The 19791-nt window shown below is 38.7% G+C and overlaps 1 protein-coding gene across 1 annotated transcript in view; it reads left to right on the top strand.

Moving 5' to 3' along the window:
* DMD (dystrophin) overlaps window positions 1–19791 on the top strand; it is a 2715231-nt gene that overhangs the window by 1301258 nt on the left and 1394182 nt on the right. The window contains exons 32-34 of the mRNA XM_055122927.1: window positions 10825–10935; window positions 15514–15687; window positions 18597–18752. Coding sequence (XP_054978902.1) covers window positions 10825–10935; window positions 15514–15687; window positions 18597–18752 — 441 coding nt within the window. The remainder of the gene's footprint in view (window positions 1–10824; window positions 10936–15513; window positions 15688–18596; window positions 18753–19791) is intronic.

Here is a 19791-nt window from a genome sequence, read left to right as displayed (position 1 = left end):
TTAACAACGCATCTCAGAAAGGTGCCTGTCAAGAGGGCAGGCTGGCATGGGAGGATATGGGAGGGAATCTGAGAACCTGGGTGGAGGGAAGTTGATGCTGGTGATGGGGTGAGTGCTGCAATATTGTATGTCTGAAACTCAACTATGAATACTTTTAGAAATCATAGTGCTTTAGTCACTGGAATCACTGGAGTCGCTGTTATCCTGTTAATCATCAGTTTGTTCAAGCGGGCACCAGTAAAGTCTCTCATTGTGAGACTTATTGTTACTGTTTTTGGCATATCCAGTATGCCACGGGTAGCTTGCCAGGCTCTGCCGTGTGGGTGAGATACTCTCGGTAGCTTGCCAGGCTCTCCGAGAGGGGCGGAAGAATCGAACACAGGTCAGCCACGTGAAAGGCGAACGCCCTACCGCTGTGCTAACGCTCCAGCCCAGTGCTTTAGTAAAAGGAGAAAAAAAAATGCAATGAGAAGGAGTCATAGGGGAAGCAAAGCTGTTGTTTACTTTGCCTCCTATTTTTTGGAAACTAGGTGAAGGTAGAAAAATCTAGCTGAGGAATGATCCCTTATTCCTATATGAATGAGTGGATTTAGACAAACAGAATTTCTTTTTTGTTTGTTTGTTTTGGGGAAAAACAGCAGTCCTCATCACTTACTCCTAGCTCTGTGCTTAGATCTTATTCCTGGAAGTGCTTGAGAATCAGTCATGGTGGTGCTCGGGGAACCATATGGTGTGTCAGTGCCAGGATTGGACCCTGGTCAGCCATGTGCAAAGCAAGCAAAGACAACTGCAGTATGTCTCCCTCCCTGTACAAACAGAAGTTTTATTACTGATACTTAATGATCAATTTGGTTTGATTTTATTCTTGTGAATGTAAGTTTTTTTCTTATTAAGCCTATGTTAAATATGCAGTTAACTTGGCTGGGCCAAACAGTGCCAACTCCATTACTCTGTCTTAAATAGCTGCTCAATTCTCTTTACTGCCTAAAATTGTGAGGATTTTTCAAACTTGCCTCCCACCGCCCATTTTCCAGTGATTCCAGGTTTTTAAAACCTAACATGCAAGAGCATTCCAGGCTGGTACCTCTTGTAATGCCCCTAAACCTCATCTGCTGATGAGGCATATTTTCTAGAAGAGAACGGGACAGTTCTTTGATAATCATTGAAGTTTCTGAGGTTGCCAGCTAGTGGTTGCAATAGTTCAATTCTTCTATTTCTTTTGTCCTGCAGATTCTGCATCCAATCTTTTGCAATCTCATAGACAATATATGTGCATGAGTAGAGTAAAAATAGAGCAATTTAGGAACCAAGTGAATTATCATCAAAATAGAGGTGCTCATAATCAAAATTGAAACTTGTGCCTGCGTTTTGTACATCAAGCTAGGACACTTAGTCCTTTCAGGGGTCACTGCAGATAGAAGTGTACTGTTAACTTTCATCCATCATTTGGTTTAATAGATAATGTGGCTAAAATTTAGTATTAATGGATAGAAATGAGGAATCTTCTATATAAGGCTGTTCAAATCACTGGCATGTATTCATTTCACGTCAGAGTAATTGATAATTCTGGTTGTTGACAGAAGCTAAGTCTTCTTATTCATATTAAATATATCTGGCTATATATAAATGCAAACACTTCAAATTCAGAGTCAGTGGTACACAAATTATAAAGATGTAAAAGTAAAGGTTTTGGTCTGTCAGATCCAGTTTCTTGTTTTATTTCATTGTGGAATAAAATTCTTTTATAGTATAAGTAGGTACATTCGATTGTCAAGTGACTTGGAGCCATCTAACTTTACAGCCTATTTGACTGATTTATGAATTAGATCATATAAGTCCATATAAAGGAATCCTTGCCGGATTTCTGTCATGATAAGGAAGAGAAAAGTGGAGCACTTAGAGGTTTGGGTTTCAATGTGGAACTTCATAGCCAACAGAAATACTTCTTTTATTTTCACCAGTGAAGTAGATATTATGATAAACATGAAGAAAATATGATCAAATTTATTCTAATCTTGTAGTCTTGCCTCTGTGTATTACTATATAAAACAGACTATTCCCCAATTGATAATGTATTTTACTTTGGTATTGTTTTGAGGTCACAATATGGCTGTGCTTCAAGCTTACTTTTGGCTCCGTGCACAGGGGTTAATCCTAGCAGTACTTAGGGAATCCTGTGTGGTATTGGGGAGTCCACCAATATCATGCAAAGCAAGCACCTAACCCTTTGTAGTACTCTCTCCGGAACCACCTTGACATATGTAATAGTCCAGGAACTAATCACATGGAAGAGTTGCAGAAGAAGCAAAAAAATAGAACATAAGACATTGATTGTACTTTGAAAAATTCACAAACGGTTACATCCTTCTACCATGTCTTATGCCAAAGGAATGGACGTTTTTCATTTTATAAACACAATGGTAAACATCTTAATTTTGCACATATAATGTCCTATTGTAAAAAATAATTTCTTAATAAGTTCTAAGCATTCCTTTGAACCAGGTAGCATAATACTACCATTACTGTGAAGATTCTTCACGACCAGATTTCTTTGGGGCAAATCAGATTCAGCCTATATCACTGTTATCTTTTACAAGTGGGTAATTCAAAACTAATTACTGGTATAAAATGTACACTCATATATCACTTGTCATAAAGGCACCCATGGCTTTACTTGTTTTATTTTAGAGGGATCATATCTGTCAGTGCTCAGGGACCATATGTATTGTCCAGGAACCTAACAGTGGGTGGCTACATACAAGGCAATTGCCTTAACTTTGTACTGTCTCTATGGCCCATTGTTTTTTCTTTTTCTTTTTTTTTCACTTTTTTTAAATTAAAGCACTACGCAGTAACTTTCCTACCCCCAGTTACCACATAAGCCTATTCAAATACTCTCTTAAAAGTCAGTTTGTAAAATATTGATAAGATAGTCATTTATTTCACTGCTATAATTGTCATTATTATCAGTATGAATTAACTCATTCCTCAGGTATATTACCAGAAATGATTCCATACAGTGTTTATTTTACTTTAAAAATATTATTTCATGTTTTTGCAAGGATGTCTCTGTTATAGTATTTTCTGGATATATATTTTTCCTTGATTTATTGTTTTCAGAATTAAGAATGTAACTAAACATAATAAATTATATAAATTATTTTTTCAGAAATCAATATATATACTAGAATATATATATATATACTCCTATGTCAAATGTCAGTGTTTGGGAAGCAATGAATTAGTTTATTTCTTTATCCCACTCCTCTTTCCCATTTCTATCAAAGTAGTGGAAGGGAGAATGGAAAATGATGTTCATCAATTTATTTCTTGAAGTTCCTGATATATGGATTCCCCAAAGTATTTTTGATTGAATGAAGGCAATTAATAATATAATTCAGCGATTCTTAATGTTAACATGTCTCAAAGACCAGAAAACTGCCAAGAGCACGTGTGCAAATTATATGATTCTGAAAACTCTTTCAGCTATTGCATATTTCTGATAAATATAAAAATTTCTACATTTGACAAAACTAAATTTATAGTAAATATAATTTCTATCTTGTCTGTTAGAAGATTTTTTCCAGAGAGTAATAAGAAGTGAAAATTTATTTTTTCTTCATGATTTTTTAGAGTCTGAAACTTGCAAATTATTTTCCTATCTAATTACGTAGTTTATGTTTGTCACTTTTTATTTCATTTTTTAACTTATTTGTAAAGGTTTTATTGATATAGCATTGTGTTACAACAATATAAAAGTTTCTAGTGTATATCACTATAAATAAACATCACGCTGGGAACATTAATTTCATCATTTTCATATACACACTATCCAAATTTCATTAGTGCATTTTCTTCACTTAACATGTGGTAATTTCCTTAAGGTCACAATTTCAAAGTCACTGCCTGTTTAAAAATTATAGTCTAGCTGTATTACATTTCTCCATTTATAAGTCTTAGCATGACATCTAGTACATTTTTTCCTGAAATATTTTAGTTATGTTTGCAGAAATTTCTCTGTATTTGACACAAAAATGCCAATAATGAATTGACATTAAGTTTCTTTTATTCCATTAAATACTTTAGACAGCTACAGCTTCATTGTTCTTGCCATTTTCTGTGCTTAATTTGATGTATGAGAATGGTCTGATGAGGTAAATCATGATAAAATTCTCTGCTTCACTACTCAATTGTGCAGTGCTATATTAGAAACATTATTAATGTTTGATTTGCTTTTAATCTCCATAATTTGACCTCTAGCATCTTTATTTTGTTTTATTTCGGAGGGAATGAGCTATACCCAGCAGTACTCAGGGATCACCTCTGGCTCTATGATCAGTGATCACTCGTGGTGGTTCTTGGGGCAACGTTTGGGGTGCTAGGGATTGAAGCTGAGTCAGATATTTGCAAGGCAAGTGGCTTACCTGCTGTATTATCTCTCCAGTCCCAGACCTGGACCATGTTTAATAGACAGTTCTTTCTATTTCTATTGTTAAATCTTATTTTCAATAGGTTGTGATAATTATCCATGCAAATACTGTATTGTCAAATATATCTCTTTTTGTTTCTTTTTGGGTCACACCTGGTGATGCACAGGGGTTCCTCCTGGCTTTGCACTCAGGAATTGCTCCTGGTGGTGCTCAGGGGGCCATATTGGATGCTGGAGATCAAACCTGGGTCGGTCGCGTGCAAGGCAAATGCCCTACCTGCTGTGCTATCACTCCAGTCCCTCTATATTCACTTTTTATGGGCCAAAAAATAATGACTCTGTAATGAAAGGGAATGGATTGAAAACTTCGTTGAAAATTATATGGGTGTTCTAAAGAAGTAATGTTGACTTACAACTTTTTTTCCTATTTTCTTTCCCTTGATAGTTTTGTATGAAGCTAAGCTGACAATTTCAAAATATCAGTTTTCTCCTACTTGATGTATATCTTGAGTAAAAACTGAACTCAATTTGTATGCCTTTAGATCTTTAACTTCTATTCCAAATCTGGGATAAAAGTATATACATTATTTCCTGCAGATTAAACTTTCCTTTTTAATGTTTTGTACCTACAATATTATTTATTTAATTATAATGCCAGGGAGGATTTATTTTTTATTAGGAGGATTTTTAAGTGATGACTTTTCATTCAACTCTTATTGAAACCAAATTTCTTATCAGTCCCACAATAAGTCTGTCTAAAGTAAAGTTACACACATGTTTAATGATTTGAATTATCAGTGAACAATAATAATAAATGATATTGAAAAGTTTTCAATAAAAGTTAACTAATCTCAAAATAGAATTGAATGGACACATATATCTGATTTTAATTTATAATTTTAATAATGAATGAAATAGCCATAACTAAATATATTTATTAAGCATATTATAGTTTTCCACAGATCTAATTGCGTCACTCTGTTCAGAAGAGCAAAAAAAGTAATTTGAGCAAAGAACCATATCCAACTTACATATCACAATGTATATTAAAATAAAGGTTGTTTAATTTCTATCCTAGAGATACATGTTTATCCTTTATTTTCAGCATATATATATATAGCAGTAATTTTGTGGAGTCAAGTAGTTGTCTCTTAATGGAAATATACAGTTATACAATCAAAGGAGGAAAATTGTGTGACCCCTTACAAAGAATCTTTTGCAAGCAAATGACCCTGACCTGTAAAGAACTTTAGCTTCACAGTAATTCCCGCTCTCGTAATTCTACTCTTTCCGCATCTACTCATTGCTTCCAAAGACTGTGCATGCATGCCAGGGAGTGGAATGGCTGCGGTGGAGGGTTTATGGCACTTCGTGGGGACGTAGGTACATTAAACTTTCACATTGGATATATATTACTGCAACGAGAAGAAAACTTCTTTTTTTGCTTTTTGGGTGACACCTAACAATGCACAGGGGTTCCTTCTGGCTCTGCACTCAGGAATTACTCCTGGCGGTGCTCAGGGGACCATATGGGATACTGGGAATCAAACCCGTGTCGGTCGAGTGCAAGGCAAATGCCCTACCCGCTGTGCTATCGCTTCAGCCCCAGGAAACTTATTTTTAAGGAAACTATGCATGGGTACTCTATATGCTCCAAACCTAATCTGGTTCCTGTGGTTCCTACACCCTGAAATGAGAGACTATTTTCTTTTTTTGTTTTTCCAAAGGGGAGAGTTCTCGGAAGTTGTGTTTAGGAGGCCTGGGGGCCCCCTTCTGCAGAGTCTCAACCAGCCAGGGTAGCATTTCAATGCAAGGCTGGAGGATGTAGTGCTGCTCAAGCCCTGGAGTGCTGGGGTGACCTGGGACAGCCCAGCGAAGCTGGGGGAGGGGGAGGCCCTTGAGAGTGAGGTCCTGCATTTTCCAGAGCATCACCCGGTGATACTTGCAGGAGCATATATTGCCAGTTTGGACAGCATGTAAGTATGTGGCTTCACCCCTGTGCTATCTCCCTCAGAGATAGCCAGTCAGCCTGTGGTCCTATGCTCTACCACCCCAGAAACTCTTCCAGCTACATGCACCTTAAATACCTTAAATATTGTCCTTTACTAATTGTTTTTTTAAATCAGAACTCATAGTAGAGCTTGATATTTTCCTTCCCTTTTATTTCAAAGCATTTTATTTTCTGTTATAGTATGTAGATTTCTGCTTTAGAGATTTATTTTTTTATGTGCTCTGGTCCATCTGCCAAACCCATTGTTAAAAGAAAAGGGACATAAGTTTTGTTCTTACAAAGGAAAACTCAGTGTTGGGCACAGACCTTGTTTATTAAACTTTGTTCTTTACCCTATTTGCTATTAGTTTCATATGAAAGAAACACTAATTTATAATTATTAGGTAACTTCCAGAGGTGCAGCTGTCCAAAGCATCATCTGTGTACACCACACTGTGTTGGTGCTGGAGGGATAGTGCAGACAGAGGCTAAGGCACTTGCCTTGCACGCAGTGGCCCTAGCTCAATCCCGAGGAGTCCAACGAGCCTTCCAAGTCCCACCAGGAGCGATCCTTGAGTACAGGGCCAGGATAGAACCCTGAGCACTGCCAGGTGTTGCCCCCAAGCCCCACCCACAGAACCAACCCCCAAATATATTCCATATGTTTCCTATCAGAAGTCTAGTTTTCATCTATCAGCAAAGGCTCATTCATGCCTTTTTGCCATATTCTCTGGCCCCTTGCCCGTTATTATTTACATTTTACAAAAAAATTACTTTTTCCTTTTATTTCTTTCTCATGACCATAAAGTGTGTTCAAATATTATGGGCTCCACTCCCTTCTATGAAGAAATGGAAGTCTTTCTGCTCTGAGCAGCCCCCAAGTCTGTCCCGGCTGTAATGTTCATAAATCAGCTAATATACACACATTTCTACTTATTTCTTTTGGCTTTTCTAAAAAAAAAAAGTCTCTCACTCGTATTCTTTTACTTTCTTTTTTCCTTTTCCCTTCGGGGGTGGGAAGAGGGGGCAGGGCACACCTGGCATTGCTCAGGGCTCACTCCTGACTCTCCATTCAGACATCAATTTTGATGGGGCTTGGGGAACATATGCGATACCAGGAATTAAATCCAAGTTGGCTGTATGCAAGACAAGTGGTCTGCTCACTGTCCAATCTCTGCAGCCCCCACTGGTGACACCAAGTGTAAATGTTTCACTAAAGTGGCCGTCAATAGCCGAATTAAGTCTTCTGCCCATTGCGGGCAGATCAGCACTTTTGACCTGTTTTACTGAATGTAGTAGTCAGTAGGCTAACCTAGGTTTAAAAGAGTAAGAAAATAACATCTATTTGTTGAAGTGTATTTGGAGAAGCAGGTGCTCAGGGAACCATTCTGGCAGTCAGCTTTTAAAAATGCCATCTACTGTGTTCTATGACTGAGAGCCATCAACATCTGTGTTTCAAATAACTTTTGGTGCACATCTGCCTTTTCCTTCTCTCTCCTTTCATGGATCTTTGGCATTTGGCAGTTGAAACTGAGGTCTTGAAATGTTACAAGGCTAATCACCTAGGATATGCAAAGCAGTTCCAAACACCCTATACTGTGACCAGGCTTTGTCCTGTCAGTTCTGAAAAATAATCTGATTACTTAATGGGCACAAGCATTGTCCATGGTTGTGGCATCCTCTGGTTAAGTTCCAGGGTCATGCTTTCAGAAATTCTTATAAATTTTTGGATGCTCTACTTACACATTACCATTGTTTTACTGGAGAGATAGTATGGGAGGTAAGATTCTTGCCTTATAGATGGCTAGCCCTTCAGATTCCTGCTACCACATTATGGCCTCCAGGATTCACTCCTCCACTCAGAGCCAGAAATAATCCTCAAGGACCACTTGGTGTGGTCCCCAAACCATCACTTTTCATATGAAATGTGCTGATTTGCCCTGTATTAATATCACTGAAACTTATATATTTCCATTAAATGTTATAGATTTTATTAAAATTTTAGCATTTATAACTATAAATAATATGTTTTACTTACATGATTCTCAATTCTGTGGTTCAAGAATATTACCTCTATTTATGATGCTAAGTTATGATACAGCAATACTTTTTTTAAGAGATAACAGTTCATTTATATAAGTCTTGGCTCTTTTTTTAAAATTTTAAACCAGAATTTTTTAAAAGATATTTAAGCAAATCATGATATTTTGCCTTTATAATTGTTAGATATGCTAAGCGAAAATCTTAAGGTTTATCTATACATTAATAACCTTTTATTATAAATAAATACTTCAATACTTAATCCACATCTCATTATGACCACTGTCACTATTTATAACTAATTTAGAATTAATTGTCACTATTCATTGCAGGACTATAGGTTTCTGCAGTGACTGCTCAGTAAACTGGTATTATCTAGTAATATAGAATTGTTCCAGTTGGTGTAAATTTGGTTGTGACTAATATGCATTATAAAATTTTTGCATGAATATGTTATGGCTACTATGGCAAAAGTTAATACATTTTATCTTTTCTAGCTTATGATAATATGGCTGAATTTTCTCTTAGAATAATCTGACCCACAAGCTGCATTTTGCTCTATCTGACAGAGAGAAATAAGTGCATTTATTATTGTTCTTTCCACATACTTTGGGATTTTGCTTATCACAAACTGACTAGACTTGCCCTTGTCTTATCCAAATAGACCTTTGAAGAAAACATGTGAAAAACATCAATGCTCAATATAGAATCGTTAGAAATAATTTATAGTTATTTAAAAATCAAAGTGTCAGAGGAAAAGCATTCCAGTTGATGTTCACCTCCTTTTCCTAAATCATTAGTTTCCCTGAAATATAACTGAAGTCACTGTCACAGTCATCCCATTGCTCATCGAGTTACTCAAGCGGGCACCAGTAACGTCTCTCATTGTGGGACTTATTGTTAGTGTTTTTGACATATCAAATATGCCACGGGTAGCTTGTCAGGCTCTACCGTGTGGGCGAGATACTCTCGGTACCTTGCCTGGCTCTCTGAGAGGGGCGGAGGAATCGAACACGGGTCGCCTGTGTGAAAGCGAACACCCTACCACTGTGCTATCGCTCCAGCCCATAACTGAAGTAGTTCACAGAATGACAGCATTAAGAACACTATTGAGGGTCAGAGAGCTAGTATGGAGGTGCTTGCCATGCATGTGCCCCATCCTGGTTCGATCCCTGCTGGTATCACCTCTGACACCAGCTGGTGTGGTCCTTGAGCACAAAGCAAGCAGAAAGCCCTGAACACCATCAACTTTCTTCAACTCCACCCTCCAAAATAATAAAGAAAAATAGATCATTATTGAAGTGTATTGGTGTACATGGAGCTTTCTCACTATATCTTTTTCCTACCACAGGTGGCATATTTTTTAGGTTCACCAAGTTCAAACTTGAGATGAAACAGAATTTCACACATTAGGATCTAAGCAGATATTCCTCCTGAAAATGATATTTAATTTGATGTTGTTGTAACCAAAGTATGCTTAATCAAGACAGAGTCCTATGGCAGGGGAACACAGTTTATTCACATGGGTGGGCCAGACCAGTGAGCTGAAACAGGAAGCGAGTTACCCTGATAACCTAACGAGGTGCTTAAGAGTAGTTGTATAACAGGCGGGGGTGGGGGGCTAAGGATGGGGGGGCTGGGGCGTGGGGGGTTAGGGGTGTGGGGGGCGGGGTGGAGCTATACTGGGATTCTTGGTGGTGGAATATGAGCACTGGTGAAGGGATGGGTATTCGAGCATTGTATAACTGAGATTTAAACCTGAAAACTTTGTAACTTTCCACATGGTGACTCAATAAAAAAATTTAAAAAAAATAAAATAAAATAAAATAAAATTTGAAAAAAAAGAGTAGTTGTATAGAGCATTTGGGGTATGTGGCTTATAGATATGTGGCTCATGAGACAGTACCCCAATAGTGTTGGGCTTACAACATTGCATCAAGTACAGCAGGGATGTTGGGCTAGGACATTTACATCAAGGGAAGTTGGGCACAGTTATTTCCAGTAAGTAAAGGGAGTTTCCTGAAACCAGAGGTCTTGCAATTATCAGCATTCCTATAATTTTTCCATTCAGAAAAGCAAGCTCACAAGTCTGAAGTTCACAAGTATATAATATTTTAAAATCATTAATTCTAAATTGCGGAGCACAATATTCTATCACTGAATCAAAAGGATAATCTCTTTTCTTCATCTCAAGAGGAATGGGATAAGTCATTTCATTTTTGATAATGTTTGATAAGTAAGAATGTCTATTGTTATTTTAAAAGAGTGCATTACAGCTTGTAGTTTGTAAATTTTCTAGGAAAGTGAGTTTTTCTTCACCAAAGTTTGCGGAGCATGCTGACTGATAATGCTATCCTTCCAACAGAAAATCCAGTCTGACTTGACAAGTCATGAGATCAGTTTAGAAGAAATGAAGAAGCATAACCAAGAAAAAGAGACCTCCCAAATGGTGTTATCTCACATTGATTTTGTACAGGTATGGCTTCCAAGAGAAATTTGTTACACCTGGACATAAATCATCATATATATCAAAGGAACAGACACAGGATGACTGCATTCATATGCAAATATAAAGGAACACAAAAGGGGTATATGTAACTCATGTCGGGCATCAATAGAAATGATGAGCACGAGAACTTGCCATTGGGTGGATGTGTGAGGGAGGAAGGTCAGGCAAGAGACCAGTAAGACAATGATAGAGGGAAGTGGTCACTCTGGATGAGGAAAGGGTAGTGAAAGGAAGGAATATGATATGCATGACACCCTAATGGTAACATTATTGTAAACTACAATGCCTAAAGGGGAAAAAGGGAATAGTGCCTGCAATAGAATCAGGCTGGGGACTGGACTGAAACTTTGGACATTCGTGAAGGGAGTGGACACTGGAGAGGGGAGTAGTGTTGGAATATTGTATGCCTGAAACCCAATCATGAATAATTTTGTAACTTTGTAATTAATGGTGATTCAACAAAAAAATCCTTGTATATCTCAGAAAAGATGTTTATTTAGCAAACATGGGATCAAGAATGTTATTTATGTTATTTAAAACCTATAATATGATATGACCTCTACTACCCAGCCTCTTCCATGCTCCAGGCCACTTTCCAGATGCTCAGGTCGAGCCTCACGCATGAGTAAAGCCCCATAGAGACAGGTAAAGCAGAATTTTGTGACCTTGGATTCCAGGCTCTACAGGACCCGGAAACAGAGATCCTCTGACTCCTATCCCCAATCTCTGGCACCCCAGAGATCACACCCAGACGACCCACCCTACTGGAGCTAGATAAATACTTCATTGGCCTACCTCCACTACTTCCACAACCCAGCCACCGCCACGCTCCAGGCCGATTTCTAGACACTCGGGCTGAGCTTCACACATGAGTGTAGCTTCGAGGCCGGGAGACACATCATAAGACACTTAATACACATTTTCCATAATTACTGCACCATATTTGATGGGGTTCAAATATGGTGTGAACCATGGGAACACCTGTAAGGGCGATTAGAGGTTGCCCTAAGAGCCTTCATCCCTCTCTGAGAGCCCGGCAAGCTACCGAGAGTATCCGGCCTGTATGGCAGAGCCTGGCAAGCTCCCCGTGGCATACTCAATATGCCAAAAACAGTAACAACAATGGGTCTCATTCCGCTGACACCGAAAGAGCCCCCAATGAAGCAGCGTTAAGAAGGATGAACAAGGAGAGGCTGATAAAATCTCAGGGATGAATTAGGCCACCAATACAAAGAAGGACTAAAATCACTGTCTGTAGTTTCAATCACATATGCTGGTATCAGAAGCATCTATCGAGGACCTGATGGTGCAAGCACAGAAGATCAAGTACGACATCATCGGATTGACTGAGATGAGAAGGCATCGATCACATCACACCATCAACACTGGAGAAGAACTATTCCTGGGAACATGGGAAAATGGAGGCATCGGTGGTGTCGGTGTCCTTGTAAACTCAAATTTGGCCATGATCACTGCTTCATTTGAATGCCTAACAACCCGAATCAGATGATTACTCTTGAATAGATGTGGCTCACTGCCAGCAATTTCTATCTTCATCGTCTACACACCAACATCCAACCACGATGAAGAAGAAATTGGGAAGATCTACATGGAGCTGGAAAAGTTCTATAATGAAGACCACACCTTCTACAAGATCATTGTCGGTGATTTTAATGGCAAGATAGGATCAAGAAGGTTGCCCGAAGAACTCCACATCGGGACCCATGGCCTAGAATGGAACGAGCAGGGTGAGAGACTGAGTTCATCATGTCTACCAAGACCATCCATGGTAACTCATAATTTCAGAAGGCCAAATTGAAACATTGGACATGGGAGTCTCCCGGTGGACAGTTCTACAACGAAATTGACCACATCATATTTAAATCGATGGTTTTGCCTGACTGATGTTGCTGTTGTCCCAAAATTCCAAATGGATCAGACTACCATCTCCTTCATGCAAAATTCTACTTCACAGAGTGGGGAGAAAGGACTGCAAAGTCAAAGGTTAAGAAGAGAACTCCCAGAATGACTACCAGCTAGGAGCTCTTTGTCACTATTGCAGCAACGTGGGAAGATGCTGTCGATGACAACATTGACAAGGAATATGATCGACTGGTTCAACACCTCCATGACTGCGTGATAAATGCTGAGAGTGGGAAAGCCATAAATAGATGCCTGTCTTTGGAAACTCTCAAGGTCATTTGCCAAGGTGGTTTGGTGCGAGCCTCAGGCATTCGCAAGCTAACGCCTGAGCTCACAAATCTGTGCAGAGATGAGATAAAGGAACACCTCATAGAGAGAAGAGCAGCAGTGTTCGCCAATGCGGCAGAAGTTGGGAAAAGTATTCGAAATGCCCGCCTGTCTTTCGCCAACTATAAGACCAAGGTGACTGCCCTCTGATGTCTTGATGGATCTATCATATCTTCCATAAGGTCACTTGAGAGGATTATTCATGACTTCTGCTTGGATCTCTTCGATAGCCACATCCACCTGACACATACCAAATTCTGCAGGATGGTTATGTCATTCCCAATGTTCTACCTTCTGAAATCTGACATGCCATTTCCTCGGTAAAGACACATACAGCACCAAGTCCAGACACAATCAGACCTGAACACCTGAAGAATAATCTGCCGGCAGTACTCGTCAATACAATGGCTCAGCCCTTCACACGCTACCTGTCTGAATGCAAGGTTTCATCCCAATGGAAAACCAGCAGGACCATTCTGTTGTACAAGAAGGGAGGCATCCATGACATCGGCAACTATCGTCCAATCTGCCTGTTGTCTGTAATCTACAAGGAGTTCACTCGAGTCATCCTGAATCAAATAGGCAGAACATTAGACAAAGGACAGCCATGTGAGCAAGTCAGGTTCCGAAAAGAATTTAGCACGATCGACCATATCCACACAGTGACCAAGCTCATTGAAGTTTTGTGAGAGTTCAAGATGCCTCTCTGTGGAACATTCATCGATTTAAGAAAAACTTTGATTCTGTTGAGACTGAAGTGGTCATTGAAATCCTAGCCAAACAGGGCATTCAGACTCAATACATCAGGATCCTCCACAAGTTGTATTACATGTATTACAGATTCACCACCAGGATCTCACCATTCAACAAGGAAGCGGTCATTGATGTAAAGAGAGGGGTTCAGCAGGTTGATACCATTTCAACAAAACTCTTCAGTGCCACCCTTGAGAACGTCATGCAAGGACAGGAATGGGAGTGAAGATAGACTATTGGCAACTACACCACCTCCACTTCGCTGATAACATCGTTCTAATAACACCAAACATTAGCCAAGTGGCACAAATGCTGGCCAACTTCAATCGTGAGTGTTGAAAGGTTGGACTGCAGCTGAATCTCACAAAGACAATGTTCATGAGAAACCAACTAGTCCCTGATGTTACATTTGCTCTCAACGGAAGAAACATCTCCGAATGCAGCAGCTATGTGTACCCAGGTCGAGAACTCAACATGAGGAACATCTTGGCGCCAAAACTGTGCAGGAGGAACAGAGCAGTGTGAAACACCTTCAAGAGCGTGAGAGAAGTGGTTAAGAGTGCAAAGAAACCCAGCTCTGAGCACATCTTTTCAACTTCTCCATTCTTCCTGCACTAACATAAGCCTCAGAGACCTGGGCTCTATGAGAACAGGACCAAAACGCTATTCAGGTATCCTAAAGTGGAATCGAAAGAGCTATGCTTGGAATATCACATTTCACTCAAGTGAGAGAAGGGATCTGGAGTTCCAACCTCCTTTGATGATCAAGAATCAGGGACGCTGTCTCATTTGCCAATGTGTCAAAAATCAGATGAGCGAGACATGTAATGCAATTTAGAGATGACCACTGGACTAAAGCTATTACCGACTGGATTCCACGGGATGTCAAAAGACCACGTGGCCCCACCCACCTAGGAGATGGTCAGACTTCTTCATGAAAATCCTGAATGAACGGTTTCAGGCTCTTTGTGTTCTTGGAGCAAGCAGTTGCCATTGAGCTACACTAGAATGTGACAGGGATGAATGGAGATGTTACTGGCACCCACTTGAGCAAATCGAAGATCAATGGGATGACAAGTGACAAGTGACAATATGATAAATATATATTATATTGCTTTTCAGGAAGATTAGTTTGGGAAGGGTTAGGGACATACCAGGAGGTGTTCAAAGGCTATCCCTGGCTCTGTGCTTAGGACTGACCCTTAGCGCTGCTCTGTGGACCCATGTGATACCAGGGATTGCAACCAGGGTTTTGGCCACCACTTGCATGGAAGGCCTTGTCTCCTGTACCATCACTCTGTCCCCTTGGAATTGATTTTAATTGAGCCAAAAGATTACCATTTTTTGGTATTACAATCAAGGACAAGTGCTACGTCTTTTCAAATGAGTGTATTATCTGTAGTGGAAAAATGAAGAAATTGCTTTATTTTGAGTTTTTATCTTAGTCTGTCAAGAAATAAAGGAAAATATCTTAGTAAAATGTGATGGGTTATTATTTGAAAGACAAATTTTAATCAGTGCCTTCTTGAATTGTCTTTACAGAAACAATTTCAAGATGTTTCCTTGAAGTTTCGCTTATTCCAGAAGCCAGCCAATTTTGAACAGCGTCTACAGGAAAGTAAGATGATTTTAGATGAGGTGAAGACACACTTGCCTGCATTGGCAATCGAGAGTGTGGAACAGGAAGTAGTACAGTCACAGTTGAATCATTGTGTGGTATGTATTTCAAGTGACAGATTGGCATCTGTCCTCCGACTTCCCCTCTAAGATTTATTTGATGACCCTCCTTAATAAAAGGACAACAAAGGTTTTTGTTTTGGGTTTTTGGGTAGATGGAGGTTGAGCCACACCTGGGATGCTCAGGGCTTACTTCTGGCTCTGTGTTCAGAGATCACTCCTGGCAATGCTCAGGTTATCGTATATGTTGTCAAGGTTTATACCCAGGTTGGCTACATGCAAAGCAAGTACTTTACCCACTCTACTATTTCTTCAGCTCCAAATGAGAAAAAAACATTTACATGAACTGTAATGCATATGCTATATGAAGTTAAGAATAAATATTAACAGTTTCATTGAGAGACAAAACCATTAAAGAAAATAATGGCCATTTAATTCTTAGGGATTTCTTTTGAGTCTCTAATTCTTCAAACATGGCAGAACATAGACAAGAAATCTCCCTTTTTTTAGGTTACCTGGAATATACTTTTAGGGGGGGCAATAATGAATGGGCTTATTTTACTTTGGAAGCAAAAGTAATAACTTTCACTTCAACAGTAACAATTCCAGACATTTTAATGATAGTTATTAGCTGATGCCATGGGAATGTACATAATCTTACATTTTCCAGAAAAGAACTAAAAGCAAATTCACCAAGTACACAGCCAGAAGTAAATGTATTTGTAAAGAGAGAGCTGTTCGCTGTTTTTGAGCTGAAGACTGTAATGAGGGTTATCGTGTCTTCTAGCCGTGAACATGGCATTACTCAGTACACGGGCACCACCCCAAGCCACTCGTTTAGTTTGATTCTGGTTCTGGTTAAAATATAAGAACCTATTTAAATAGACTTTCTGTGTGAGTATCTTTTCTTTAAACTTCTCTGCTTATTATATATATACACACACACACACATATATATATATATATATATTAAAATGACTACAAACCAAAATTGCCATACTGCCTAGGTCTGCTTCTATTTTTTAGTTCTTAAGTTCCGTTAAATCTGTGTGTACACCAGGAATGTTTTACTTTAATTTATGTTGGGTTTCCTGTACTGTGCTCAAGAAGGGGATTTTCAGCCAACCAGGCTATTGAGTCATTTTAAAGTCCTGAGGAAGTGATGCTGCTTGGGTCCTATAGTTCCTGATATTTCCAAGGTCACTTCGAGGTGCTGGAGGCCTGCAAAAATGCACCCAGTGATGCTTGGGGTACCACATGGTTCTGAGCATCTAACCAAGTTTGGTACATGTGGCCTATACTCTTCACTGTCTCCTGGCTCTATGGAATTTTCATTTATTGAATGTCTTACTAGCACCAACACAAGTAAATGTAAAAAATATTTAGCTTTTTTAATGATATTTTCTCTGCTTATTGAAAAAAAGAAAGCATTAATTCATTCAGTACCTTGAACCATTGTGTTATTTTTAATATTAAAGAGTAAGTCCTTTGAGAGTTATTTTTATTGAGGTATTTTGATTTACAAAATTATTCATAGATGAGATTCAGGTATACAGTATCCACAATATTGAGATTCAGGCATACATTATCAAAGTGGTTATTCAGGTCTACAATATGCATGGATGAGATTCAGGTATACAATATAACACCTACTGCATCACAGGTGTCAACATCCTTTCTCCAGTATCCTCAGTTTCCCTTTTGTCCCCCAACTTATTTTGTTGACAGACACTTTTTTAAGTTTGGTTGGTCATTTGAATCTCATAGTTATAGATTTGCTGGTTTTGTGGTTCAAATATATTGTTTCAGAAGCTAAAAAAAATCAAAATTGGTTTCAGTGTGCCAATTAATGATTTTAATTTGGTGGGGTGAGCTTTGGGCCATACTTGACGATGCCCAGGGGTTACTCCAGGCTCTGCACTTAGGTAGTACTCAGGGGAAAATACAGATGCCAAAATTTGAACCAGGCCAGCCATGTGTAAGGCTACCTGCTGTACTGTCTTTCAAATTCTGATTTGAATTTTTCTAAACAGACCTTTTTATAACTTTGTTTCATTGTAATTCCAAAAATAAACTTTCACATGCTAACTATGAATAAAACTTTCTCTCAGTACTAATTGAATGAGTACTTGTTGCTCAGTCTTACAACTGAAGAGACTAAAGCAGCTGTGTATTATTTAAACCTTTATGAATTATTGTATACAGGCATTTATACATCCTCCATACATGCATGTTCACATACATGAAAACCTGTACAGAATTTTCAGGAAAGTAACTATGATTAGTTTGATGTTGCTTTGCTATGTGTATTTATGAGGAGAAATATTTGTGTTTATACTTGTGCTGTATGTGTGGTTTCAGCATTTCATATTTAAGGAGCAATTCCTATTGACAAATTTTTAACCTAATTGGCCTATTTTGAATCACTTTTCTTGTATAAAACATATGTTGATATCACGATTTTGACTGAAATACCTTTCATCCACTCAAGTAAGCAGCAGTGAGTGAATATATATTTCTTGTCTATCATAATATCTCTAATAACTCGGATATGATCTGATTCCTAGTAGACACTCAGCAAATAGCTGGTGAATGAGTCAAATGAAAATTTTTGAATTTCAGAGCTAGAGGCCAAGTCTAACATTTAAAATGGAAGTCAGACACCTTTTAGAAATAATCTTTAAACGTGTGTTGAAGAAATTATTGTAGTTATGACATACTCTTAACCTTAATAAGAATCGCTGCAAAATATGCATGTATATTTCCATAAATAGAATGAGGTCTAGTAATGTTAAATCAAGAGAAAATGCAAGCACTAGCTCTGGGTAATAGCTGCACAATACTATTCTATGAAAATAGGAAGGATGAAATGGCAGTCAGGGAGATCTCTCAACTGCTCTGACTATATAAGTTAGTGTAACATGGTTGTGTTTTATATTTTAACTTAGAACTTGTATAAGAGTCTGAGTGAAGTGAAGTCTGAAGTGGAAATGGTGATCAAAACTGGACGTCAGATTGTTCAGAAGAAACAGACAGAAAACCCTAAAGAGCTTGATGAAAGGATAACGGCTTTGAAATTGCATTATAATGAGCTGGGAGCTAAGGTAAGTACATATGTGCTGAAAATATGCATGGTGGCTAATTTCTGTTTATAATTTGTAAAACCAAAACAGCAATTATGTACAATTACGGTTTTAGAAAGTCTGGCCATTTTCTCTGATGGATAGGTACCAGTTATAGATGAAAATACATTCCCATATGAAATTTGGTTTCTGCTTATTTTGGACCACACCATCAGGAGTCACTCCTGGCTCTACTCTCAGGAATTACTGCTGGCAGTGCACAGGGGATGATATGGGATTCCAGGGGTCCAAGGCAGGTCAGCTACATCATGCAAGGCAAGTGCTTTACCCATCACTGTATTATCGCTCTGGCAACCATATGAAATTTTTTATGAAAAAAATAGTAATGAGGATGTTATTTAAGTCTTCGTCAGAAAATTTATAAGGTGCTGGAGAGATAGTACAGCCCAGTCAGGCACTTGCTTGCATGTGGCTGACCCAGGTTTGATCCCCACCATGCACTATGGTCTCCTGAGAATTGCCAACTCATCCCCTACACGCAGAGGCAGGAGTAAATACTGAGCACTTCTGGGCGAAGCCTACAAACAAAAAATAAGAAAAAATCTTGTGTAACAAGTATGCTCAGGTCTTACTCTTAGCTCTGTATTCGAGGTCATTCTTGGAGGGAATGGGGGACCATTTAAAGGTGGGGATTAAACCCGGGGTCGGTGTCTGACCATATTACATAGTTCTAAAATGAGTTGCCTTAAACTTTTTTTTTCATTGTGCAAATTCACTTGTGATGATTTGAAGACTTATGAATTCTCTTAACTAATTTACCTGCTTATGCTTCGGCACGATGGAGCTGCCACTCTGTACATAGGTCCCTGTAGGTGTAATGAATTGGCATGTTCACAGATTACACAGAGCCTGTTTTTCTGTATAATACGCCATGTCCAGCTAATCATGTAGCATGGACAGCTAGGTAAGCTCAATGGCTGTGATTATTTTTATATTTTCATCTTGATCAGGTCCTATGAGAAAGGCCCCCTCACTAATAATGTTGCCTACAGTGTCCATT

The sequence above is a fragment of the Sorex araneus genome, chromosome X, assembly GCF_027595985.1.
Source record: "Sorex araneus isolate mSorAra2 chromosome X, mSorAra2.pri, whole genome shotgun sequence".
NCBI lineage: Eukaryota > Metazoa > Chordata > Mammalia > Eulipotyphla > Soricidae > Sorex > Sorex araneus.
Note: the sequence above shows the minus strand (reverse complement) of the source record. Positions and strands in the feature narration are given on the sequence as shown.